Consider the following 27,690-nt stretch of genomic DNA (forward strand, 5'->3'; position numbering starts at 1 on the left):
TCTTGCAAATGGAGATAGTCACAGTAGGTGGACAAGGGTTTCTTACTTACTACTAATTCTAGAGTTTTTACTACTGATTCTAGATTTTGGTATTAAAGATAATGATGAAGGATTGTCCCTCGAGGGAAGTGAAATTGCACATAGACTATTTTTAACAGTCAGAGTCACAGTGTTAAAAAAACAACAACAACAAAGTTTCACTGACTTCTTCTGTATCTCTGACAGCAAATCCTGAGGATGTAGACTGTAGGACTGTGACTTTCTCAAATTGAAAATTTTATAAATGATTTTTTTTTTTGTGAAACTATTGGGAAACATGACAATTAATTACCCTAGAATTATCATGACAAAATTTATTTGTTAAAATGTAGTTCAATTGTCAATCAGATTCATTTCTGACACATAATTTAGTGGGCAGTGTAGTTCAAAAAATTTTACCAAATCTGCTTACTCTTTTTGGTATATGGAAGGTAGATGTTCCCACACCTATGGACATGTAACCTTTGACAAAGATTATTAAATGGTTTTGGAAAAAGTGGGTTGAAACATACAGAAGAATGAAACTGAGCCACTATATTTCACCAAACACAAAAGTAAATTCCAAGTGGATCAAGGACTTGGATGTTAGACCAGAAATTGTCAGATACTTAGAGGAAAATATTGGCAGAACTCTTTTCCATATAGTTTTAAAGACATCTTAAATGAAATGGATCTAATTACAAAGAATAAAACAAAAAAAAATAAATAAACCAATGGGACTACATAAAATTAAAAAGCTTCTGCACAGCAAAAGAAACCACTACCCAAATAAAGAGACCCCTCATAGAATGGGAGAAGATCTTTACATGCCATAGATTAGACAGAGGCTAATAACCAAAATATATAAAGAGCTCACTGAACTCAACAACAATAAAATAAATGACCCCATCCAAAAAATGGGGAGAGTACATGAATAGAATATTCACCATAGAAGAGATCCAAAAGGCCAACAAACATATGAAAAAATGCTCCAAATCATTGCTTGTCAGAGAAATGCAAATAAAGACAAAAGTGAGATACCACTTCACTCCTGTGAGAATGCCATACATCAGAAAAGGTAGCAGCAACAAATGCTGGAGAGGTTGTGGGGTCGAAGGAACCCTCCTGCACTGCTGATGGGAATATAAATTGGTCCAGCCTCTGGAGAACAGTCTGGAGAACTCTCAGAATGCTAGAAATGGACCTACCCTGTTGACCCTGCAATTCCTCTCCTGGGATATATACTAAGGAACCAAACACATCCATCCAAAAAGATTTGTGTATACCTATGTTCATAGCAGCACAATTTGTAATAGCCAAAACCTGGAAGTAACCCAGGTGTCCAACAACAGATGAGTGGCTGAGCAAGTTGTGGTCTCTATACACAATGGAATACTACTCAGCTATTAACAATGGTGATTTCACCATTTTCAGCCCATCTTAGATGGAGATTGAAGAAAACGTGTTAAGCGAGATAAGTCAGAAAGAGAAGGATGAATATGGGATGATCCCATTCATAGATAGAAGTTGAAAAGCAAGATCAGAGGAGAAAACACAAAGCAGAACTTGGACTGGCTGGTGTATTGCACCAAAGTAAAAGACTCTGGAGTGGGGGGTGGGGGGGTTCAGGTCCTAGAACATGGTGGCAGAGCACCTAGTGGGGGTTGTATTGTTACGTGGAAAACTGGGAAATGTTATGCATGTACAGACTTATATTTACTGTTGACTGTCAAAAATTAATCCGCCAATAAAGAAATAAAAATAGTGGGATAAGGGGTCGGTGGTAGTGCAGTGGATTAAGCGCACATGGTGCAAAGCACAAGGACTGGCGGAAAGATCCCGGTTCAAGCCCCCGGCTCCCTACCTGCAGGGTGGGGGTCACTTCACAAGCGCTGAAGCAGGTCTGCAGGTGTCTTTCTCTCCCCCTCTCTGTCTTCCCCTCTCTCTATTTCTCTCTGTCCTCTCCAGCAACTACAACAATAAAAAAATAAATAAAAAATAAAAAAGCAAGTGCAGACTTGCTCCACACCTTACAACTTTAAAGAAAAGAAAAGAAAAGAAAAGGAAAGAAAGATAGATGCTATCAAGTGTAAAGTGTAAAGATCTAGTTTTAAGCCTTTGGTCCTCATTTGCAGGTAGGAAGTTGCATGTGCAATGTAGCACTGTTGTGGGTATCTTTCTTTATCCTTCCTTTCTCCCTTCCCTCTCAATTTGTTTATGCCCTATCAAATAAAAGAAATGAATTAATAATGTGTGCCGGTAGTAGATTTATTTGCAGTCACTCAAACCTCATGATAACCCTGGTGGCAATAAAAAGTAACGACAACAACAACAAAAAAGGACATATACCCCACTCAGTTAAGACTCCCATCATTGTTAATGCAGATCAAAACCTTCTTAAGGTTTCCCATTCCTCTCAAAACTGACAGCTTTCACTCATAATTTTTCTTATATCTAGAGCTATTCCAAAGTAATTGCTGAATAAATGTATTTCTGCCCAACTAGAATGTCCAGATAAGCTCATTAAATCCATCTGGAGAAAGGCTGGTTTTTGGTCTTGCCTTTGCATTGGAAACACACTGAGAAAAATAGCATCAAAAAATAAAACTTAATATCTTTTTTAATTTAACCTTCAAGAAATCACTTTATAGGAGTGTTTTATAAAACAGCATCATGACTACAATTTTTTTTTAATCTTCCTGTTATAGGTGTCTGCATAGCACACCATCAGCAACTGACATCCTCTCCCACCATAGTGCATTGGGTCAACACCCATTTTTCTTTTTAAATTTTATAAGTGATTTAATATTGATTTTTAAAAAGTGTGTGATAACCAGGGTATAATTCTACACCATTCCCACCACCAGAATTCTGTGTCCCAACTCCCTCCATTGGGAACTGTAGTAGTTCTCCCAAGATCACAGATATTATAACTATCTATATTAATATATGTTTGCCACCCCCCCTCCTTTTTTTCCTATGGTCCCTCGTTCTCTTCCTTTCTAAGTCAGACCCACACCTATTACTACTTCTGAATGTTCTTCCTTTTTCTCCTCTTCTTTCTCTCTAGATCTTGATGGAATTGGAATTCAAAGCCCTCTCCTAATATTTCTTCCCTTCTGGGAGTATGGACCAGAATTCTTTTTGGGGTGCAGAGAAGTGGGAGTTCTAGTTTCTGTTATTGTTTCTCCACGATGGATATGGGCATTGACAGGTCTATCCATACCCCCCAGCCTGTTTCTATATCTCCCTAGTGGGGTAGGACTCTGGAGAGGTGAGGTTCTAGGACACACTGGTGAGGTCATCTTCCCAGAAAAGTCAGGCTGGCATCATGGTAGCATCTGCAACTTGGTGGCTGAAAGGCAGTAAGATCTAAAAGCAAGACAAAACAATATAATTAAACAATTTATAGGAACCAAAAAGTAGGAATAAAAGAGATGAGAATGCAAATTTTAGAGTAGACAGAAGCTAGGAAGTTTGTTTTAGGTATGTTCCTTGGGGCCCATGACTTTAGTAATTTTAGTTTGAGCTTGATAGCTATAGCATACAGGTGGACTAAAAATATTGTCTGGGTTTACAGTGCACAACGAAGCAGGTTCAAACCCCTAGTCCCCACCTGCAGGGGAAAGCTTCAGAAGTGGTAAAGCAGGGCTGCAGGTGTCTCTCTCTGTCTCTTTCCTTCTCTGTCTCTTTCTAAAAAAATAAATAAACAAAACATTTAAAAACTGTATTGTCTGGGAAAATGTAGCTAGAATGCTGGGCTAGTTTAACTCCCAAACATGAAGAAAGTATATTAATACAATAAACTGTTACTTCATTTATCTGACCTAACGCCCATATATATTCTTATTTAGCAAAAGAACCTGTGTAACCTGTTTCTGTCATTCTGAGCATGGTCACTGCTGGGAACATTCTAGGCTGCACTCATTTCAGGACCAGTCTTCCTAGAATGGCAGTAGGCTGACCCAGCCTCCCTTAGAGTGTGACAGTCCCTACCATTGTTGCTTTATAGTGAGGAAAAAGGCCTAGAGTCCCCCTTTTCCACTTCTCTACCCCCTCCTCTCTTTTTCCCAAGACCTGCTGGTGTCAGTTCACCTATATTTTCCTTTTCTTTGAGCAAAAGACCTGTGCTTTGCTTCTCTTCCTTCTCTTTTTAAGGAAGAATTAATTTTTTAAAGTCATTTTACTTGTGGTGGGGAGAGTTCATGGTATACAGTGCAGTCATTGGCACATGGGTGTAATTTCTCATCTTCATGTTAAAGTTATCTGCAGAACCCTCTCAACCACACCTAGGTCCTTTTACATCACCATGTATCAGGATGCAAGGTTCTCTTCATCTCCTCCATTTCCCTCCTTTCTCAGAGTCCTGTTTTTGTTTGATAAAATACACCATATCCATTCCATATTTCACTTTTGTTCTCCCTCCTTCTCCCTATTGATTAAGTACCACCTATAAGTGAGATCTTTTGGTATTTGTCCTTTTTTGGCTTATCTCATTTAACATAATCTCTTCAAGTTCCATCCAAGATGACTGAAAGAATATGATTTCATTATTTTTAACAGCTGAATAGTATTCCACTGTGTGTGAATAGCATAGTTTTTTAGCCACTCATCTGTGGTTGGACATCTAGATTGCTTCTAAGTTTTGGCTACTACAAATTGTGCTGCTATGAGTGTAGGGTATACATAGATTTCTTCTGATATGTATTGTTTCTTTTCATGCTTTTTAATGATGAGATATAGTGAAGTTTGTTAATTAAATGTTACTTGACATTCCATATGTTGATGTTGGTGGGGCTTACTATCTTTGGTATGCTACTTTCTTTAATCTTTGCCTCTATGACTTTTTCCCTTACTATGGGTCTGTACTTTAGAAGAATTTGCAGTGAATCATATTGCAAGTTTACTGAAGCCTATGTTTGTTCTTTTTGTTGTTGTTGTTGTTGCCTCCAGGGTTATTGCTGGAGCTTGGTGCCTGCACTACAAATCCACCGCTCCTATGGCCATTTTTTTTTTATTTGATAAAACAGAGAAATTGAGAGGGGAAGGAAGATAGATAGATAGATAGATAGATAGATAGATAGATAGATAGACAGATAGATAAGAAAGATGGACACCTGCAGACCTGCTTCACCACTTGTGATGTGACACACACCCCCTCCCGTGCAGGTGAGGAGCCAAGTGATTGAACCAGGGTCCTTGCGCAGGTCCTTAGGCTTTGCACTGTGTGCACTTAACCTGGTGCACCACTGCCTGGCCCCTGTATGTCTTCTCCTCTTATAATCTCTCTAGCATGTAACTCTTACAGTATAGTTTTCTTGGGAATATGAACTACTTATGCCTTCTCTAATTTTTGCCATCCTTTTCTTCAAGCTCTTTTTTTAAAAAAATATTTATTATCTCTATTTATTTGATAGAAACAGCCAGCTACTGAGAGGGAAGGAAGAGATAGTGAGGAAGAGATAGAGAGACACCTGCAGACCTGCCTCACCACTCTTGAAACTTTCCCCCTGCAAGTGGGGACCAGGGGCTTAAACCTGGGTCCGTAAGCAGTGTAACATGCACACTCAACCAGGTGCACCACTATCTGGCCCCTCTTCAAGCTCTTTATAAAATAAATTTCAATTACTTTTCTTAACATTTTTTTCAAAACCCAGACACGTGAAGTTTCCTGAGTTCACATTTCTTACTGTGATTTGATTCTGATATACACATACTTAGTCAAGTTACTTAATCAAATGTGAATGATATTTGAAGCACTTAGAACCCAAGTGTTTCATAGACAACAAGAACTATAAAAGCATAGCACTATACCAATACAAAATAAAATAATTGATTTTATCTGATGAGAGCACATGCAATAAATAGAACTAGTTCTCTGTGTGCATGTATATTAATGAGTTGGATGAACAAGGAATTCATTTCATAGCAGTAAATTCTAAGTTTTCAAATGAACCATATTTCTGTTTTTTGTTGTAGAAGACATGCCAAGGCAATACAAGCATTACTTAAATATATGGGAAATTTTCTTTTAGTTTTGCCTTTCTTCATTATTTTAAATACTCAGTTGAACTCCTGTACTATAGATATGTCTTTATCACCTCACACCTTGCCTTGCCCAAACCACTTGAGTATTATTGCAAAGCCACTTTGTAGTTTAAGGCCAATCTTGACTCTTGTTGACCTTCAAAAATCACTTGATCTTTTTTATGTGACTAAGTGGCTTTGAATGTTTGTTTATATACCTCACCCTGCAAGACTGCGTAGGACAATAAATCCTCATATTATCACTGTAATGTAGTAACTCAAGCCTTCATCTCCTATCTCACCCTTCCCCACCTGCTGTTCCAGTTCTTATCAGCACTGCAGACTGTTTCTCCTAAGGTCACATTTTGTGAATTGCTAAACCCTGATTTTACCTCCAGACATTTTTATCTCCTCTCAGTTTCTTTGGCATTAGAAATCTGATTATTTACTATGGTCTTTATATCTCTTCCTTACACTTTTAAAATGGTTACAGTTCTATTGACACCTTCACAGAATCATGGCCCTTTAAGTCCTGACATCTGACTGCCTCTCTTTCCTCTACTTTATTTTGCTACTCCCCCTATTTACACTTTGGTACCAATCTTAATGATACACCAAAAATTTTCAGTATGTTCAAAGTAACCATGCTACTAGGGTTGCATTCCTGTTGTTTAAATGAAATGCTTTCTGCATACTTTATTTCTTCCTTTAGGCATGAGTCCTTGGGAGCAAGGCCTATTTCTTCACCTTTGGAACTATTGAATAGTTCCAAACACAGACTAGATGAGGACTGAGTAAACAGTACTAGATTTGTGAGTAAATAAGAATGAACCAGATCCTTCCACCAACATCCCCTCCATCATTCTTTTTTTTTTTCTTCTTTTTTTAATCATTGTTGTGTCCTGAATTCCAGTGGAAGTCGATTGGTTTCCTTCTCTGCTTTCCTCCTCCCATTCATTCTTTTAGACATTCCTGCTTGTGACCCAGGGAACTGGTGCAAAAACCTTCATTGACTTCTCATTTTCAGCAGAATCCATTTCATGCTCATTGTCATTTACATCATCTAGTGACTAGAGTTTTATCAGCCTATCAAATTGTATTTCCCCTGTTCCTTTTGTCTGCCCTTCAGATGCCAAAACTACCTTTAGACATTCTTTTGCCACACTCTGTAGCTTACATCTCATTGTCTCAGTGTCCTTGATTTTCTATTTTATTTTTGCATGACTCTAGATTCCTTGAGGTAAGAGCTGTATCAGTTCAACTTTGAGTGGCATGGAAAAGCCAGCTTAATTCTGTTCAATCAATATGGAAAGAGCTGGTAGCCTTGAATTAAGACCTTCCTTTGAATCAATATTATTTTATAAACAGTTGTGTAATCACTTTCATTTCTTTGCCCCAGTTTTCTTTCTTGGAAAAGGAAGATAAGAATAGCAAATATGTAACATTATTATGCAGACTGAGTGAAATATGTTTGTAAAGTTTATAGCATAATACAATGGCCCTTAGTAGAAATGCTACTGTTATCCCATTGCTTCTGTTACTGGTACTGTAGTACTGTAGTAGGTATTCATTATTGGAGAATATTGCTTTGTTTGCTTGAACTCTTAGTGTTAATGGTTTCCCTTTAATTGTGTGACTAATTTCTAATGGGATATAGTTGAAACTAAAAATTGCCAATTGACCTTGCTGTTTATGTGTGTGTGTAATATATATATATATATATATATATATATATATATATAATTTTTTTCCATCTCAAAATCTTTTAGTACTTGTCCCACTATTACCCCACTCCCTGGTTTTTAAAAAGTGCTGCCTGCTTCAGTTTTTCTACCAGCTAAGGGCCAAATTACTTTCACTATTTGTGAAAAGAATTTTTCATGTTTTAATCTTTTAAAATTCAGATCTTTTTAATGCTGTTTTACAGTAGAAAATATGAATTGAATTTCCTATTTTTAAAGTTATTGAAACCTGCTATATGGTTAGAGGATAATTGAAACCCCAAAGGGGTTCTTTGGATTGCCAGGCTTCTAACATTGCTGATTTTCAGTTAATGTTTGTTCATTATATATGCTCAGTGCCTGCTTGGCACCGTCTAAATGCCTGCTTCCTTATACCAAAGAACTAGCTAAAAGTGAGATGAATTAATTAGTCTTCTAGTAATGTTATACCTTAATTGTTAGTGAAGACATATCCAGATAATTCTTAATTTGAATCAACTGCTTTCATGATTATTATCAGTTAGAGTATCTTGAAATTATGAGAAAATGATTCAGTGGAATGTCTGTCTTTTCCTGTTCCCCACAATAATGGTGAAATCATCAAAGAAAAAATTACTCATATGTACACACAAAGACATGACTTGATTATATTTAAGGCATATATATATACATATATATATATATATATCCTCTTTTACATTAGTGAAAATAGATTAAGAAATAATACTAGAAATTGTCTTGTGACCTAGATCCCAGCAAGAAGAGAATCAATTTCAATTTCACAAACTAATGTAATGATGATATCTTATGATGGTAGTAGTGTCCATAGTAATAGATACCATTTTTCAGGCAAATTGTTGGGCCTCTTCAAATCAATTAATGTTCATAGTCTTAGACAGCTTTCATAAACAATCCTAATGAGATAAGTATTATTTTTATATTCATTTTAAAGATGAAGAAACCAGAGATTCAACAAGATAAACTTACCTTATGTAATCTACCTTATATGTAGAAAGATGATGTGGTTTAAACTGAGGCCAGTCTAATCTACTGTCAGTTCTTCTTCTTCTAGCGTTTGCCCTTCTTCTGTAGCCAGTTAATGGCTTTGAAAGTGACTGGGATCCATGTGGATTCAGTCGGCTAGGAAGGATCGTCAGTTTCCCCAATGAATGGGTACTCACGGGATGCACCACGGGAAGGTTGATCCAGTGCATCCCAACTGTCAGTCTTCTTAGTCCAGTGTTCTACTGATACGATTTTAATCCTTTCTGTAGGTGAGAGTAAGATTACAGAACAGTATAGGTTTCCTTTCTAGGAGTACAGTTTCCTAAGTACCACTTCCAAGGACTTGTGTGATGGAGAGTTGCAGATGATTCAAAAGGAATACTCTTTCTTATAAATGTCTTAGGACAGTACCCTGTTTAAACTGTATCTACAGGTAGAGAAAGATAGAATACTTGATTTAAATACTGTCCTTCCTGAAGCCAGTATAAGTAAAGCACTCTGCCAGCTGTTCCGTTCTGGAGCAGAGCAACGTTAGATTACAAAACCTAGACAGAGGACAGGATGGGTAACAGTATGGTTACAACTGTTGTAGGTACCCTTGCAGTTTTAGAACTGAGCATACATTGTGCTCATAATCTTCACCTGGTTAGGATCTGAAGCCCAAAGTTTGACATTAGCCAAGGTCAAGTGCTAATTGGTAGCAGACCATGGAACCCTACTAGACATCTATTTCTGTGTTTTGTTTGCAGCTCTGGGACCTCACACATGTTCAGTTCCTGAACTTCTTTTATGGCAGGCCCAGATCTGCCCAAGGTTAGCCTTTCAGCAGTTTTTCTTTTGGCCTAGCCCCTTTCACTCACAGACCTCTGTTATTATTATTATTATTATTATATTTATTTATTTACTTTCCCTTTTGTTGCCCTTGTTGTTTTTTATTGTTATTATAGTTATTATTGTTGTTATTGGATAGGACAGAGAGAAATGAAGAGAGGAGGGGAAGACAGAGACAGGGAGAGAAAGACAGACACCTGCAGACCTGCTTCACCGCCTGTGAAGTGACTCCCCTGCAGGTGGGGAGCCGGGGGCTCAAACCTGGATCCTTATGCAGATCCTTGTGCTTCACACCATGTGCCCTTAACCCACTGCACTACCGCCCAACTCCCTGTTATTATTATTTTTAAAGTGGCATCCTGTTAGATGGTCTCAAAGACTTAGCAGAATACTACTTTAAAGAGTGCATATACTTATAAATAAGTGACCCTATTGACATGGTTCAAGACAAGGATACAAAACAGTAAGAAGCAAACATGAAGGGAGCAGGAAGGGTAAAGAGAGCTCAGCAGATGGTTGATGGATTTTGGCACTTTGGTAGTGAACATAGTTTGAACAGTTAATTCTTGAAAAAGAATGAAAAAAAAAAAAGAACCACAGAACTGCTCAGATTCAGTGAACTCAGTAGCAAGAATGCATAGGTCAGTTTATCTCTTTATGATCTAATTCAGCTCACAGAAGAAATTGGAAAACTTGAAGATAAAGTAGAATGCGCTAATAATGCCCTGAAAGCAGATTGGGATCGATGGAAACAAAATATGCAGAATGATATCAAATCAGCATTTACAGATATGGCTGAGGAGAACATTCACTATTATGAACAGGTAATTTATGATATTTGATATTGCTTCATTTTTTTTTAAGTCATTCTGTCTCTTACTCTCCCTATGTCCTATGCTAATGAGCATATTATGATACCAAGTGTCACATTCCGAATCTCCTTGGTGGTTCAGTGGCAATGAAGTTGACAGTTATTAGGGTAATACTAAAGTCAGCCACTAAAGTAAGTGTGCTTATGTTGAGAAAGGATGAGTTTCCCTTCAAGGAGGTAGCTTGACCAAAGTGCCTAATTTGAGCTGGACTTAATGTAAGAAAGAATTATGCTACATTTTGTTTTGTTTTGCCCTCTGGATTTGAACTTGTCAGAACCACTTGATAATGCTTCTTAATGATTTTCCTGTCTCACAACCTTTTCCCTTTCCTTTATAAAGGGTTTGCAAGTAAGGAAAAAAAAAACAAAAAAACATAGGGTTGAATGAGCAAAAAAAAAAAAAAATCTGTTCAAGGTCCAAAAAGGATGACAAAGGACCTAGTTGGAATTGTATTGTTATAGGGAAAACTGGGAAATATTAAGCATGTACAAACGATTGTATTTACTGTCGAATGTAAAACATTAATTCCCCAATAAAGAAATTATAAAATAAAAAATAAATCTAAAAAAATCTGTTCAAAGTCTAAACCATAGGACCCTGCCATCCCCGCTGCCCTGTGTATCACTGGGATGGGGGGGAGGGAATCTATAAAGGGGTATGTTATTCTTTTAGCAAAAGAATTTCAGTTTTGTTTGTTTAATTTTTACATTTAGGAAAGAGTTTCATCATTGTCTTGCATTTTAAATGATTTTTTTTTACAACAGTTGCTCTATTTTATGTTTATTTTAAATGATGTTTATGATACTGTATCACTTTTTTTAGGATGTGTATTTTAAACATCTTTAACCTTATCTCTGCCTGAAGTAATAAATTTGTAAAATAGTGTATTAAGACAGATTATTTTATGCTTTATAACCTTTAGTGTTTATCAGCTGAAAGGCACTTTAAACCAAGCTATGTAAAAATTTATTTTATTTTATTTTATTTTATTTTATTTTATTTTGATAGAGACAGAGTAGAGGGAAGGGGAAGATAGGGAGAGACATTTGCAGCACTACTTCACCACTGAAGCTCTCCCCCTTCCCCAAATGGAGAGTGGAGTGGGGGAGGTAGTTTTGAACCTAGTTCCTTGCACATAGTAACATATGCATTCAACCACGTGTGCTACCACGTGTGCTACCTCTAGGCCCTTTTAGATAGTATGCTGGGCCCTGGAGAGAACACAGTATGCAAAAGAAACACCTGTTTAATCTAGAAGGAGTAAGGAAGGCTAAAGAGGACATATATAAAACAGTCCCCTCCCCTTTTTTTGATGTTTTAAAAAAATATATCAGCACACTGTTCAGCTCTGACTTAATGCGGTGCTGGGGATTAAACCTGAGATCTCTGTACCTCAGGCATGTCTGCTTTACATAATCATTATGCTATCTCCTCATCTCCTTAAGCTAATTCTTAAATAATTGGTAAGAGGTGATCAGATAAAGAAGAGAGTTCTAGACAGAAAAAAAAAAAAAACAGACACAAAAGCCTAGAAATGAGAGAACATAATCTAATAACTCAGGTCCTATTTGGAAAGCAGAAGAGTGGAAGTAAGTGTTAAGTTAAAAAAACAGAGTTGTTGGAGAGGAGAGCACTTCTGCTGGTGCTCTCAGCTTACCTGGTTTGGTCTCAACATTAAAATGACAAAAGTAGATTAATTGGAGTAAAGCAGATGAGTTAATTTGATGTAAATTCTTCATGACACTTTCTATACATAAAGAGATTGACATTAGAAGACATAGGTCTCACTGTTTTTTGCTAGTTATGATGTGGAACTATGTTAGGTTAAGGAATGTAAGAAAAATATAGTAAACTGGGGGAATTTGGCAGAATTGTTTTTGAGTCTTTCCAGGTCCCCAGGTCACTGGAGATAAAGATGTTTCTTTTTTCTACAATTAAGTTGGTTCCCTCTCAGGAGAATGTTTTTAATTCTTGTTTTGTAGGAGAAGGGACAGAGGAAGGTCAGTAATCTTCCTTTTTCTGCCATTTTCTCTCACTTCTTCAATTTGAAGTATTCAGTGCATTAACATCCCATATTTCAGGGTAATGTGTCTTGAATACCCTTAATGTGTCTTGAATACCCTCTTGAATACCTTATAAATTTAGGTGTTTTTTTTTTCTCTTATTCTAATGGAAATGAGAGCCAAGTTTTTTTTTTGGGGGGAGGTATCATATTTTTTTTTCTTTTGATATCTTTATTGAGGGGACTAATGCTTTACAGTCGACAGTAACTATAGTAGTTTGTATGTGCATAACATTTGCTAATTTTCCATAAACAATACAATCCTCACTTGGTCCTCTGCCATCCTGTTCCAGGACCTGAACTCTCCCCTCTCCCCACCCCAGAGTCTTTTACTTTGGTGCAGTGCACCAACAGAAGCCAAGATATTTCAACAGAGAAGTAATAATGTGGGATTTGCATTTTAGAACAGTTATACTTTTTTTTTTTTCCTCCAGGGCTATTGCTGGGCTCTGTGCCTGCACCATGAATCCACCGCTCCTGGAGGCCATTTTTCCCCCTTTTGTTGCTCTTATTGTTGTAACCTCGCTGTGGTCACTATCATTGCCATTGTTGATGTTGTTCGTTGTTGGATAGGACAGAGAGAAATGGAGAGAGGCGGGGAAGACAGAGAGGGGGAGAGAAAGATAGACACCTGCAGACCTGCTTCACCACCTGTGAAGCAACTCCCCTGCAGGAACCGGGATCCTTACGCCCGTCCCTGCGCTTTGCACCACATGCGCCTAACCCACTGCGCCACCGCCCGACCCCCTAGAACAGTTATTCTGACTGTATATGGGTTAATAGGAAAAAAATAAATGCTTAATAGGAGGCTGTTAGAGCAAGAAAGAGTAAGGTGTGCACCTGGTTGGCTAGAGACTGATAGGCAGATTCTGGTGATTTAATGTTTTAATGTTTAATTATTTAAGTAGAATTGCAAGATTATTTTTATCATTCTCTAGTGTGTGTGTGTGTGTGTGTGTGTGTGTGTGTGTGTGTGTGTGTGTGTGTGTGTGTGTGTGTGTTTTCAGAGCCATGCTCAGCTCTGGTTTATGGTGGTGTTGGGGATTGAACCTGGGATCTCAGAGCCTCAGGAATGATTATCTTCTGCATAACCATTATGCAGTCTCCTCCAGTACTAGAATGAGTTTAATTTATACAAAATACTCCCTTTTAGAAATAGTTAAATTAGCTTTGCTTTGCCATGTTGCCAGCTTGCAAGTTTCATTCTTTTTAAAAAATTTTTAAAATTTATGTTAATGAGAGAGAGGAGTAGCTACATGGATAAAGACACAGAGAGAAAGACCAGAGTACTGCTCAGCTCTGGCTAATGGTGGTGCTGCAGATTGAACCTGGGACGTTGGAGCCATAGGCATGAAGGTCTTGTGCATAATCACTATGCTGCCACTCCAGCCCTGCAAATTTCATTTTTTCCACAACAGTTTATATCAGTATGTTATATTTTTTAAAACTCCTTCCTCAAAGTGGATTTTATTTTGAAATATCACTAGAATTGTAGAACTTTTGGCATCTTGAATATGTAAAGTTGAAGGAATCACTTGTTTTCTTTATTATAATTTCATAAGGCCCCTACAACTTTTGTTTATTATTCTCCCCCCCCCCCGCAGTGAGTAAGTTTTAACTAATTTGGCACATCAGTCTTAGCATAATCAGGAAGTTAGAGCCCTTAAATAATCAAGGCTTCCTAATTAGTACACAGACTGTGAGGCCTGAAACAGCCCAGTCCGTTGTTATCTATTAACTTCAGGATGTCTCAGCTACACAGGGAAGTAAAATATTCCAGATGCTTTCCATTCCTCTTTTTAAAAGTTGAACCATATTATTTTTTTTAAATTATTATTGATTTAATTATGATCAAAAAGTCTGTTGGATAAGAGTGGTACGAATTCATACAATTCCCACCACCAGAGTTCCACATCCCATCCCCTCCTTTGGAAGCTTTCCTTTTCCTTATCCCTCTGGGAGGGATCATAATGACCCCTAGGATCATTATGGGGTACAGAAGGTAGAAAATCTGGCTTCTGTAATCACTTCTCCTCTGGACATGAGTGTTGGCAGGTTGATCCATACTCCCAGCCTATTTCTGTCTTTCCCTAGTGGGGCAGGGCTCTGGATAGGTGGAGTACCAGGACACACTGGTGGGGTCCTCTGCCTAGGGATGTCAGATTGGCGACATGGTAGCATCTGCAACTTGGTGGCTGAAAAGCATTAAGATATAAAGCTGAACAAATTGTTTAATAATCAGGAACCTAAAGGTAAGAATATACCAGGTGAGATTTGGTGTCTCCATTTTGGAAAAAGCTAGGAAATCTATTTTAGGTATATTCCGAGAGGCCCCATGACTTTACTAATTTTTGACCTAGCTCAACAGCTAACATGCAGCTGGGATAAAGGCATTGCCTGGAGAGATGATGTCAGAGTGGGAAATAAGATTTTTTTTTTCTCATTAACATTTTCAAAAAAAAAATTCCTAAAGGAATTTGTTCCTAGTCTGATAGATCAAATAAGATCAAATAAGGCTGAACATTTGTCTTTGGATTTACCTTTATGACATGAAATAGTTTATACAAAATATTCTATAAAATAACTAGTTATAAGGTACTACAACTTAAAATTTAAATATCAAAATGACTGGAAAATTTAATTTTAAATATAAGTTGTAGAGGTCTGTATCAGAAGTCAGTTCTTGCCATACTCAAATGATGTACTTAGATGTGTGATTTTACCTGGAGATATTTGGTTCACACCAAATATAAATCATGTATTTCACAGTAAATACAGAACAGGTGCAGTGAAATCATTTCCATTTTGTACTATATGACGAACAGTGGAGCATATATTCACCTGGTAGGGTTTGTGCCTTGCCTTGTGTCTGCCCCAAGTTTTAGTGTTGACACCAGATGGCAGTGCTATGGCACTGAAGGAATTTTTGGTGCTATGCTTCTTTCTCTGTGTTTTCTCCATTTCTCCCTTTCATCCCTCACTATTCCCCCCCCCCCGCCATCTTAATGAAAACATTGGTCAGGGAGCAGTGGAATCATGGGTGGTGGTGGGGGGGAGAAACCTTAAAGCTGAAAGTCCAATTGTAAATGGCTGAAAAATTTTGAAGTAGATTAAAATAATCAAAGGAAATTATTTCCTTCTAGAAAATAAAGGAGGTGCTAAAACTGTCAAATAGGACATTCTGGAAAAGGTGCTTGGGTGTCTCTTAATTGCTCCCTAATTATATCTAGTAAATACAAAGAATTTTTTATTGATCATGTTAATAATGATGATTATTAAGAAGGTGATGAGAGATTAGAAAGGAGTTGGTCCTTGGTCTATATTGCATTTGAAATGACAGGGCATTAAGATTAAATTTCTGAGACTATACCCATCATATAATGTCACTTTTTTTTGTGAAATAAAGCTGTTAGAAGTTAAGTGAATGAAATAATTATAAAATTTTGCAAAGGAATAAACCATAGTACATTATTAACATATTTATGGAAGTCTTTATTTTGTAGCCTTATTTTTCTTGTTATGAAACTAATGCATGCTTATTAAGAATATAAACAGTAACAACAAAAGGTAAGTGTGCTAGTATATAATGAATAAGAATACCCATAACTTTTTCATCTAGAGAGTTATATATTATAATTAGTTAAATCTAATTATAGAGAAATAATTTGCTATTCTAAGATGACAATGTTTAAAAATTTTACATGGCATGGATATTAATACAGATGGCTACTAACAGTTAATCATTTATCTTATTTTAACTTTTTGCTTTCATAAATAATGCTTATAAACACTAAACTTTAAAAACTTTCTAGGTATTTGTGGGGAAAGGGCCACAAAAGGGTCTGGGAAGTCCAAACCATTATTTCCATGAGAGTCTGAACAGGTTGATCCCAAGTTCCCTCCCTCCTAGGGGGGAGAGACGTTAGGCAGGTCCCTCCTGACCTCATGAACTTATGATGGGTGGGCTTTTCCAGTCAGGGCACCTTCCTGTACATGCTCCCCCATCCCTTTTGAACAAAGGCCATGAATTACTGTGTATGGCCAACCTGAAACCCATCCTGGTTTTGCTCAAACTGCTCCCCCCCTCCACCCTGAGTTGCTTGTAATTCACCCTTAGAGAAAAATGCCTGTCTATGCATTGTGAGCTCCTGACTAAACCTTATAAGGTAACTTTCCAGTTGTGATCAAATACTTAGAAGGTCAAGATGTAACTATGCATTTTGTGTAGATTAATGATTACTTGTTGTTAAAAATTCGTAGGCTCTAGCTGGCCGGGCTAGCTTCACGGGCAGGTAACAGAGACGACCAGAGACATACGGCTGGGCAGGGAAGCTGTATTTCTTTATTCAGGAACAACGATTCATAAACTAAACCAAACTAATCACCAAACAGAACTCTGCTGCCTCTTTGCCACGGCGGCACCAGCACTCTCTCTTACTCTGGAACTCAGGAACCCTCTCCTGGTTCCTTGGGGTGGGGCCAAGCGGGCTGCAAAATTAGCAGGACTGATCCAATTCTCTTGGCGGGGGAGAACTAGAACAACCCAATGTAAAGCATACAACAATTACTTCAACCTTTCTGAGCCTTGGGTATATCTACTTGCTTGTATCCCTTAATAAATGAGTTGTCCACAAAGCTTCTCCCAAAGCTGGTTGCGTATGCTTCCTTCCTCTCCAAGCACACCACCCTCATCATCATGCCACCCCCCTAGATCCCCCAGGGGCCACCCCGGTCTCTGTCACCAGTGGCCAGGGAGGTGGAGAGCCTCGGGATGACCTGCAGGTAATAATTCCAAGAAATAAAAAAAAAAGTTATAGTTTGCTTTATCTCTCCATTCTATCAGTCTTCCTTAAGAATATCAGTTGTGGGTCCAGGCGGCTGGGCAGTGGCACAACTGATTGAGCACACACATCATGGTGCAAAAGGATCTGGATTCAAGCAATGCTGCAGATATCTCTCCCTCTCCTCCCCCTTCCTACCCTCTCAATTTCCCTGTCCTATCCAAAGGTTTAAGTAAATGAATAAATAAATAGAATAAAGAATATCAGTTGCCTAATATAAAATCATTCATCCAAAATCAGACTTAAAACTCACCATTAAAAGGTTACAATTTATTATGAAAATAATATGTAAATATATTTAACTTAATACAGCTTTGCCTTGCATTTTCTTAAAAGTGCATTTAAATAATTTACTCAAATTGTTATGAACACTTAAGAGAAGGAGTGTGTCTACTAAGTGATATAATATGTTTCTTCATGGAAGTGTGTTTCATTTCCATGAAAAAATGAATTCTCTAAACTGAATTTCATCCGTCAATGAAGCAGTGTTATGTATAATGACAGAATTCTGGGGATAAAAATAACATTTTCAAAATTTGGGAGGTGGACCTGCCAGATACCTTGCTTGGATAGTACACGTGCCTTATCACAGAGACAACCCATCTTTGAGCCTAGCCTCCACTGTGCCAGTGCCATGGTCTGTCTCTCTTTCTCTCTCCCTATATTAAAAATGTCCTGGTGCATGGAATCCCCAGTGACAAAAGGAAGGGGGGAAGGAAGGAAGGAAGGAAGAAAGGAAGGGAGGGAGGGAGGGAGGGAGGCAATTAGGAAGGAAGGGAGGGAGGGAAGAAGGAAGGAAAGAACAAAGGAAGGAAGGTAGGAAAGATGGAAGAAAGGAAAGAAGAGAGGGAAGAAAGGAAAGAAGAGAGGCAGGGAAGAAGGAAGGAAAGAAGGGAGGGAGGAAGGAAGGGAGAAAGGAAGGAAGGAAGGAAGGAAGGAAGGAAGGAAGGAAGGAAGGAAGGAAGGAAGGGCAAAGGAACAAAAATCTGACCATTCTGAATCATAGTTGCTAGAATTTAGTAAAATCGCTTGAAAAGATTACAGAAAAGGAAGTTATAATTTCAAAGTCAGTTACTCAAAAAGAGAACATGATATAAAATGAATGAATAGTTCTAAAAGATTACGAGTGAAACAGTAAAACAAAAAATGAAAGATGATTATCCCTGTGCTATGCTATGAATGTATATTATGAAATGCAAAGGTAAAGATACAAAAAGATTTTGTCAATCATCTCTACAGAAAAAAACAGCAAATGTCAGGGAGGGCATATTTCAGGAATAAAGTGAGATTTTTGGGGGAAAAGTAGAATTTATTAGGCTTTAATAAAACTAGTCAAATCCCTAACAGAGACTCAGGAACACTAAGAGAGGAGAACTATTTCATATCTATTTTCTTCATCAAAGAGAATGAAGATTTAAGTTGATATATATAGGCAAATACAAATATATGGTAACTAAAATACAGTATGTTTGAAGAAATAATAGCACAATCCTATTCTATTAATAGTAAATAATACTATCCATTGCCACAAAGAGAAATTGTATCTGTTCTCTTTATCTGATGAGTAGTGTAAAAGTCCTTTTATTGGCCCAAAAGTTGTATTTACAGAGCCCTTGTTGGAACCCTCAGTTGTGTATTTACTTATGTGGTGGAGATGAGTAAAATTCTACTCAGTCAAGAGAAATAGAGGCTACATTTCTTCCTGGGTGATTATTACAATTAGCCCCAGAGAGTTTTTGGAAACAGTGGGATAATATAACATTTGTTACCAAAATAGTTAACCTCTATAGTTTCTGATGCATAACAACGAATGCTGCTCAACTTTTTGTGAATAGCCATTCTTGGAGCTAGAAAGATGAGAACAGCACGTAGCCAGCCAGAGTTATTTAATATAATTATGATTCTTAGGAATTACAGGTAGTTCTGAAGCTTTTTTTTTAAATGATGGACATAATAGATAATCTATACTGAACCATTTAAGTTCTTTTTTATATTGACAATCTCTTAGAATGAATTTCAGTAAAGAGACATTTTCTTTAAAGTTAATGTGTCTGAACTCACTTTCCTAAATCTTTACAACAAAGAAGTTGGCTGGAACTGGAGTAATTCAGAGGTATCTAGGATAGGGATTTTTAAAATTCATTTCAAGGTGCTTTTCTTCTTCACAGCCATGCTTTGTAACATTCACTAAAACTGAAACCTGACCTACTTAATCCACAGCACTCAGGAAATCAGAGTTCCTTAAGTAAACATACCTGTTTGAGAGATTAAGACACCTAAATGTGGTAGTGGTGGTGGTGGGGGTATAGTAGCATAATGATTATGCAGAGGCTTTCATGTTTGAGGCTCCAAAGACGGAGACTCAGTCCCCCACACTACTATAAACCAGAGCTGAGTGGTGCTCTGGTAAAATAATAATAATAATTATTATTATAGATTAATTTTTAAAAACCTTTAAAACTACTAGATTTATTTAACTTAATAGTTCTTATACTAGTTAAAATTTCCAAACTATCACATTCTTTGGTCCCATTCTTTCTTACCAGGAGTCACTCACTGTGGAATCTTGAATTTCTGGCTATATTGATAATTCAGGCTATATTGATATAATATCATTTATTTAAGAACCTTCATTTTCATTAAAAGGATAATACCATATATATATAGTCATCTCTGAGGGTTCACTTCTCAGAACCTGCTTTTTCAAGATAGAAATTGAGAGACAGTGGGAGATAGGAAAGATACTACAGCACCAAAGCTTCCACTAAAACTGCAAACCCTTATCACATGTCCTACCCAGGTGAGCTAACTTAATCAGCCCACTTTTTATATTCTTAATGACATTAAGGGACAATTCATTGAGTAAGTGCTCTCCCTTTTATATTTTTAGTAAAAAGATCAACAGCTGATTGCTTAGTGACTAATCCTACCTCATTTCCCACTTAGGCCACAGAAATAATTTTTGGCAAGCAATCAGTTCTTGTTTCAAATAGAACCTAAATGCATATAGTAACAGTGATCAGCTGGGAAACCTGGAATAGCCTGTGTCATTTTACAGTTTAAACTTTTTTGATCTTTCTGTCTGCTGAGAGGGCTCACACCATTAAGGATTCAAGATCATCAGTAGACCTCTGCTGGAACTGGGGCGTCTGTTAATGGCATTCCATTTTGGTTGATTGTGGGCCCATGTCTCAAGATTAGTTACTAAAGAAGGAAGATACCTTCTAGGTTGATAGATCATATCGTGAATCGTGTATGAGTTAAGAGACACGGTTATGGCATCTTCCCTGTCCTCTTAAGTTCTTTTGACAAGAGCACAACTCATCTGTGGTGCTAACCTCTTGAGAGCAAGTTCTGTGTACCACTGATTCTTCAGTTCTAAAATCCCTTCTGTTTTCTAAGACTGTAAAACTTCTTACTAGCAGTGTTATTTCTTTGAAAGCGTAAAACCCATTTTATGTTAAAGTATTATGTAAAAATTAATTACAGAATTAAAATTATTAACAGAATATGATTTTCATGAATTCATTATTGATTAATTGACTTTTACTAGAGCACTGCCAGCTCTGACTTTTGGTAGTCTGGGGGATTGAACCTGGAGCCTAAAAGCTCCAGGTATGAAAATCTTTTGCATAACCATTATGCAATCAAACCTGCCCTTCATTAATTACTAACGCATCCATAAAATAGAATTTTAGTTTTTAGTATTCTAAATTATTCTCTAATGAATTATTATATTTAATGTAAGTGATAATTTCTGTTCTGAATTGTGTATATATACACCATAGTTACCGTTCTTGTTCCCATGTAACTAATCAAGTTAAAAGTTTTCAGTGTTTCCTGGGTTTCTGTTTTCTAAAGAAATTCTATAAACATATTCTTATAATCTCTCATATTCCACAATATCAATATCATCATTTTTTATTTTTACAAATAAAGTTGAGTATAGATGTGAAGCACACAATTACACCGTAGGCTAGATGACCCAAGCTTCTAATCCTTTATAAGTCTTTCTGTCGTTAAGTTAATTAGGAATTTGAATAGATAGGTAATAAAATAATATCAAATATATAGTGCTGAATCAAGGACTTTCATGTTATACTGTGTAAATGATATAATTTATATATATGTATATGCATATATTTCAATGTAAAGAAAAGGAAGAAACAAGACTTTATGCATGTACATTGCATGATAGAACCTGTTAAAGAAGAAAGATAGATTTACTAAAAGAATTAAAGTTCAACAACAACAGGATACTTACTACTCACTAGGTATAAAAATCTTAATAATTCCCCAATTTACTCATCTTTCAAGTAAAGACAACCATACTCCTCCCCTTTTCCTTCTTTTGGCATCCACATATACCCCTTATAAATTTTTAGGAGATTATAAGTGAAATTCCTAAAAATAATGCATTTAAGTATTATAACTCTTCTTTGATATTTGTTCAGTACTTCAGAGTAAATTTGCTTTTTAAAAATATTTTGTTGTCTTTCAATATATGGCTAATTAAACACAGATAATAAACCAGGTGTTCGAAGTCTCTGATACTAAACTGGACAATATGACTTAGAAAAAGTGAGTTGAAAGGAAATAAATTCAAAATTTGGCACTTGTATTAAATTTCTCCAGTAGAGATTTCTAATGTGTTTGGCCTTTTGAAGTCCCAGCTTTCCCATATGTAGAAATGAGAACAATGAAATAAATTGTATGCAAAGCTCTTTCTCTTTAGCAGATTCTGAGTTAGAGCTATAGACTATCATAAAATAATTTAAAAATGGACCACAAGATGGCATTTGTAGCTAATGAGTCCTTTTGCTTTAAGTTTGTATTGCAGTTATTTACAATGTTTACAAATGCAAGCTTATTTATATTGAGAGGTATAAAAGTAAATTTTAGGAAAAAGTGCAAATTTTTGTTATTTTAAATTATTGATCTATAATAGCATCAGCTGTCCAATTTTTGCTGAATTTAGACATTGAAAAATGAATAAAATTGAAGTATTGTAAAATATTAGGAGTTGCTTTCCTCTAGTAACTTGATATTCTAATTTATTTTGGGATTGACTACATTTCAGAATTTAAGATATGCAACTCCTGTAAATTTTCATTACTGTTTTGAGTCTTAAATCAGAGTAATAATAAGCTTAGGAAAAACTAGAAACATAACCTTTGACTCTATATAAAAATTTCTGGTTTTAAAAAAACTTGACTTTCAACACAATAATAGACATGATGATATTGTTTCAAGCCAATTTGTGATTATTTCACTTACCAGAGGTTTCTAGATAATATTAAATTAATTTTACTTATACTTAATATAAAGTTAATTTTCTATTAGCTGTTACTATGAAAAGAATAGTAGTATTACCTGCAGATTCTAATTTTATGTTGTCATTATCATTTGGTGACTAAGACATATATAACTTGTGACTTTAAAATGCAAGAACTTTAACTTTTTTTGTGGTCATTTTTTTGGGCTTAACTACATTGTACATGTATGATCCCACCACTCCCAATGAATTCTTTTTCCCTTTGACATTGAAGTAGACATAAAGAGGGAGAGGAAGACAGGGACATTAAAGGGGGGGAGAAGAAGAAGGATGGAGAAGAGAAAAGAAACACCCCAGTACTGATTTACTATTTGTAAAGCATAACTGGTGCTATGCATAGTACTCTGATGTCCTGTGGGATATCTAATCTAGGGCCTCGTGTATGGGAAAACATGTGCTCTCCATTAATTGAGCTTATATACTGACCCTGAACATTTGAAGACTTAAAAAAACAAATTGGTAAGTCTCAGTAGCATCATCTATAACTTCAGATAATAATAACAATATTATAGATGTGCAAGGATATTAAATATGTACACTGGTATGTTTACTAGCATATAATGAAATAACAATAAAAGAAAGGCCCTAGAAGCAAAATGTAATGTTACTAGAAAGGCACTTAAAATAAAATTTGAAGCTTTTCTATTTATAAGTATCTTTCCAGATGTTTCACCCAGTTTACCTCTGTCATGATGTCATAAGTTTTTTTTTTTTTTACTTGAACCTGAAATTGCTAATATAGAAAATCACTTTAAGGAAACCTACTAAATGATTGAATGATTGATATAGAAATAAAAATATATATGTAAAGTCATTACTTTTATACCTAGGAGGTAATAAGGTTTCAGCAATTTTCATTATCAGAGAATGAGAGAGCATTATTGATAAACTGTTAAGCTTAATAGAAGTTATTAAAATTATTTTTAAATCTTTGGAAATTATAATTATTATTAACTTACATTAGTAAAAGGTGAAATGTAATTTTATATGTGCTACATTTTTCAAACTATCAAACCAGGCATATTTATAAATTGTATGCTTTGCAAAAAAAAATTACTCCTTATTGGTTGTGAAATATACCTAGCCCATGGAAACCCTTAGTGTTAGTTGCCATTTGAAATTTGACATATATAGCCCAAGTCTCCTATTCTTTAACTTAGAGAAGCAAAAAAGAGATTTGCCTAAAATCTCTTTTTGTGGAATAGAACTTCTCCCCATCCTACCAGCTTGAGAAAATACTGATTTTTAGATGTGAAAGTCTCCATTGGAGGTTATATTATATCTACAGAAACTTCATTTGTGTAAATATTTATTCTTTAGAAAATTTGGTCACATATGCTTGTGGAATTATTACTCTCATACTCTCACAGAAGAAATTAATAGACATCTGTCCTTTGGCACAGAGAGAGAGAGGGGGGGAGAGAGAGAGAGAGAGAAGTTTGTGCATGTGCTGGGAGGAGGGAGGGAGTGAAAGAAAGAACCTGTGAAATGAATAGACATCTGTCTTTTTTGATGGCAGAGAGAGAGAGAGAGTGTTTGTGCATGTGCTGGGAGGAGGGAGGGAGTGAGTGAAAGAACCTGTGAAATGAATAGACATATGTCTTTTTTGATGGCAGAATGTGTGTGTGTGTGTGGTGTTTGTACATGTGTTGGTAGGAGGGAGGGAGTGAAAGAAAGAACCAGTGCTTAATTCTGGTACATATGTTGCTGGGGGCTGAACTCAGGACCTTATGTTGAAGACTCTAGTGCTTTATCTACTGTGCCACTTCCTATATCACCTTACCTTTTTTGTTAAATTAGCAAAAGTTCTGCTTTCAAAACTAGCTTTGTAATTAAAGCCAAAATGTCTAAGCCTTTATTTGAAAGGATTTTGATCCTGTGTGTAGAAACAAAAGCAAAAAGGCTTTGACTATGAACTTCTTCTTCTAGCGTTTGCCCTTCTTCCGTAGCCAGTCAACAGCATCAGGTTGAGCCTTATGTAAAGTTTCGAGACCTCCTTTGAATCTGGAGAGGTGGCAGTCGTTGACTATGTGGGTCATAGTCTGTAGCCGCAGGGGCAGTTCGGGTCTTCTCTGGCTCCCCAGCGATGGAACATAAAGGCGCACCGGCCATGGCCTGTTCGATAGCGATTGAGGAGGGCCCAATCATAACGTGCTAGGTCAAAGCCGGGTTGACGCTTGCAGGGGTCTGTGATGAGGTGTTTGTTCTTTACCTCAGCTGACTGCCAGCTCTGTTTTCAAGATTCTGGAACAGAGAAGTTCAGTATAGGCGTAGGGGACCAGATTGGGTGACGAGACGTCAAGCGTTGGACAGGGTGGGCGAAGATATCTGTGTATATTGGCAGGTCCGGTCGAGCATAGACGTGGGAAATGAACTTAGATGATGCCGCATCCTGGCGAATATCTGGCGGGGCGATGTTGCTAAGAAATGGCAACCATGGAACCGGGGTGGAACGGATGGTTCCAGAAATTATCCTCATGGAGGAATATAATCTGGAATCGACCAAGTGGACATGGGGGCTACGGAACCATACTGGGGCACAGTATTCTGCAGTGGAATAGCATAATGCCAGAGAGGATGATCGTAGTGTGGAAGCGCTCGCGCCCCATGAGGAGCTGGCCAGTCTTGCAATGATGTTATTCCTCGCACCCACCTTTGCTGCAGTTTTTATGAGATGATCGTGAAATGACAGAGTGCGATCGAGAGTAACGCCAAGATAGACTGGCTGGGCTTCATGCCAGATTCTCATATCGTCAAGCTGCACATTAAGCTCATGCGAGGCCGAGGCATGGTATAGATGAAAACAGATGATACCATTTTTGCAGTGCTAGGGATTAGTCGCCATTTTTTACAGTAATCAGATATCAGAGACATGTCTTTCATGAGTGTTTCCTCGAGGATGTCAAACTTGGATGCCTGAGTTGCATAGCAGATGTCATCGGCGTAGATGAACTTCCTTGAAGAAGTTTCTGGAAGGTCATTGATGTAAATATTAAATAGCGTAGGAGCCAGAACAGAGCCCTGGGGGAGGCCACTTGAGACAGGTCTCCATCTGCTAGACTTGTCACCCAGATGCACACAGAATCTTCTGTTTTGGAGAAGAAACGATATAGTGTTGGCCACCCATGGAGGCAGGCATCTTGAGATCTTGACTAGGAGACCACGGTGCCAGACCGTGTCATAGGCTGCTGTGAGATTAACAAAGACAGCACCCGTCTTTAAATTCTTCTGGAATCCATTCTCAATGTAAGTTGAGAGGGCCAGGGCTTGTTCGCAGGTAGATCTTCCTGGGCGGAAACCAGCTTGGGCGGGTGATAGGAAGTTCTCTGTAAGAGGAGAAATTCGTGACAGAAGCAGCCTCTCAAGGAGTTTGTAACACACGGAGAGGAGAGAAATTGGTCTATAGCTGGCGGCCAGTGTTGGGTCTTTCTTTGGTTTCAAAACTGCTATTATCTTCGCACGACGCCAAATTTTGGGCATAGATTCGGTTTCCAAGATGTGGGACAGGAATGTAGTGAGCCACTTCTTTGCCGCGGGGCCCAAATTAAGAATGAGTTCTGGGGTGATGTTATCATAGCCAGCAGCTGTTCCCTGTTTAACCCTCTTCAAAGCGTCTTCCAGTTCAGACAGTGTAAAGGGAGGGAGTTTTGGAGATGGACAAGATAACCGGAAGTGGGATGACCACTCATGGGAAATTTCTCTTTTCCATACTGGGTCGATCTTAGCACGTCCAACTTGAGTTAGGTGATTGGCCACTGAGTTTGGAGATATGGGAGGATGGGAGACGGGAGAGGGTTGGCTACCGGCACCCAGTCTGTGAAGAAGCTTCCAGGCCTTCCTACTTGAGTGGGTGAAGTTCAGACTTTCCGTGAGTTGTTGCCAGCGGGCTTGGCGTGCTACATCCAGGGAGGCAATGAGATGTTCGGCCACATCTGGGTCGCCTGACTCATCATACTGCTTTAGTAGTTGCTTGCATTCAGCATTAAGACAAGGCGTATAGTTAGCACGTCTCCCACAGGGAATAGCTTGGGAAGCTGCTTTGAAGATGGCTTGGCGGAAGCGCCTGTAGGAATCTTCAGAGGGGATAGAGTTAATTGGAATTGCAGGAATAGATTTGTTGGTAAGATCACTGAACACACGCCAGTTTGCTTTCCGAAAGTTCCATCTTAGTTTCTCTGAGCACAGAATCAGTGGGAGCTGGAAACCAATGTGGATGATAGCTGGGCGGTGATGACTGTGCGGGAAGATCTTGAGAACTTGTCTCGTAGCGGGAAAGACTTGGCCGTTGACTGTGCTAATCCAGCACAGGTCGGGCGACGAGTCTTTATTCCATCTAGCACTGTGAAAAGAGCCTGGCTGTTTGGGATCCTATAATAGGGAGAGGTCATTCGCTGAAGCCCAGTCGGCCAAGATATGAACTAGTACCACCTGAGAAAATATACACTGGATTCTTAATGAGGGAACGTTATTGATAGATCTGCTTTCTGTTCACCCAGTATTTTCCCTAATATCATACAGTGTATGTATTGACTTTTTCTGCAGTGAAATGCATGAATCATTAGAGAAAGCCTAGTACTTGTTTTTGTGAATCAGTTTTTTAAACTAGAAGATGTACTACCTGATTTCATCAGTAGCTTAAATAATAAGTGTAGAGAATTGTGACAGTTTACTCAACTGAAAGTGAAATTCTTGCTATTGATTCTCTTATGATCATGAAAAGCTAAAATGTAAAATGAACCTTGTGTGAGTACTATTAAAGGTTAAGTCAGTAGTTGGTGCTGAACATATTTTACTGTGACTCTTAACTTTGCTATTTACCAGCTTGCTTCAGTAATTGTACTGTTACGGAAGTAAAAGAAAATAGATTACTTAGTAGAAAGTAATGAGAAACCAAGTAAACTAAAATAGAAATGACTTTTAAAAATGTAACTTGTGATTAGAAAAAATGGTTCAGACTAGGTTTTGATATTTTATTTTG

The 27,690-nt window shown here is 37.4% G+C and overlaps 1 protein-coding gene across 3 annotated transcripts in view; it reads left to right on the plus strand.

The window, feature by feature from the left end:
* The window catches only part of SNX7 (sorting nexin 7), a 117,613-nt gene that overhangs the window by 80,771 nt on the left and 9,152 nt on the right, over positions 1 to 27,690 (plus strand). For 2 of the 3 annotated variants that reach the window (XM_007526960.3, XM_060202129.1), the window contains one exon: positions 10,274 to 10,426. The exons of the other annotated variant lie outside the window; for it this stretch is intronic. In XM_007526960.3, the coding sequence (XP_007527022.2) occupies positions 10,274 to 10,426 (153 nt within the window). The remainder of the gene's footprint in view (positions 1 to 10,273; positions 10,427 to 27,690) is intronic. 3 annotated transcript variants of the gene reach the window in all.

The sequence above is a fragment of the Erinaceus europaeus genome, chromosome 11, assembly GCF_950295315.1.
Source record: "Erinaceus europaeus chromosome 11, mEriEur2.1, whole genome shotgun sequence".
Taxonomy (NCBI): Eukaryota; Metazoa; Chordata; class Mammalia; order Eulipotyphla; family Erinaceidae; genus Erinaceus; species Erinaceus europaeus.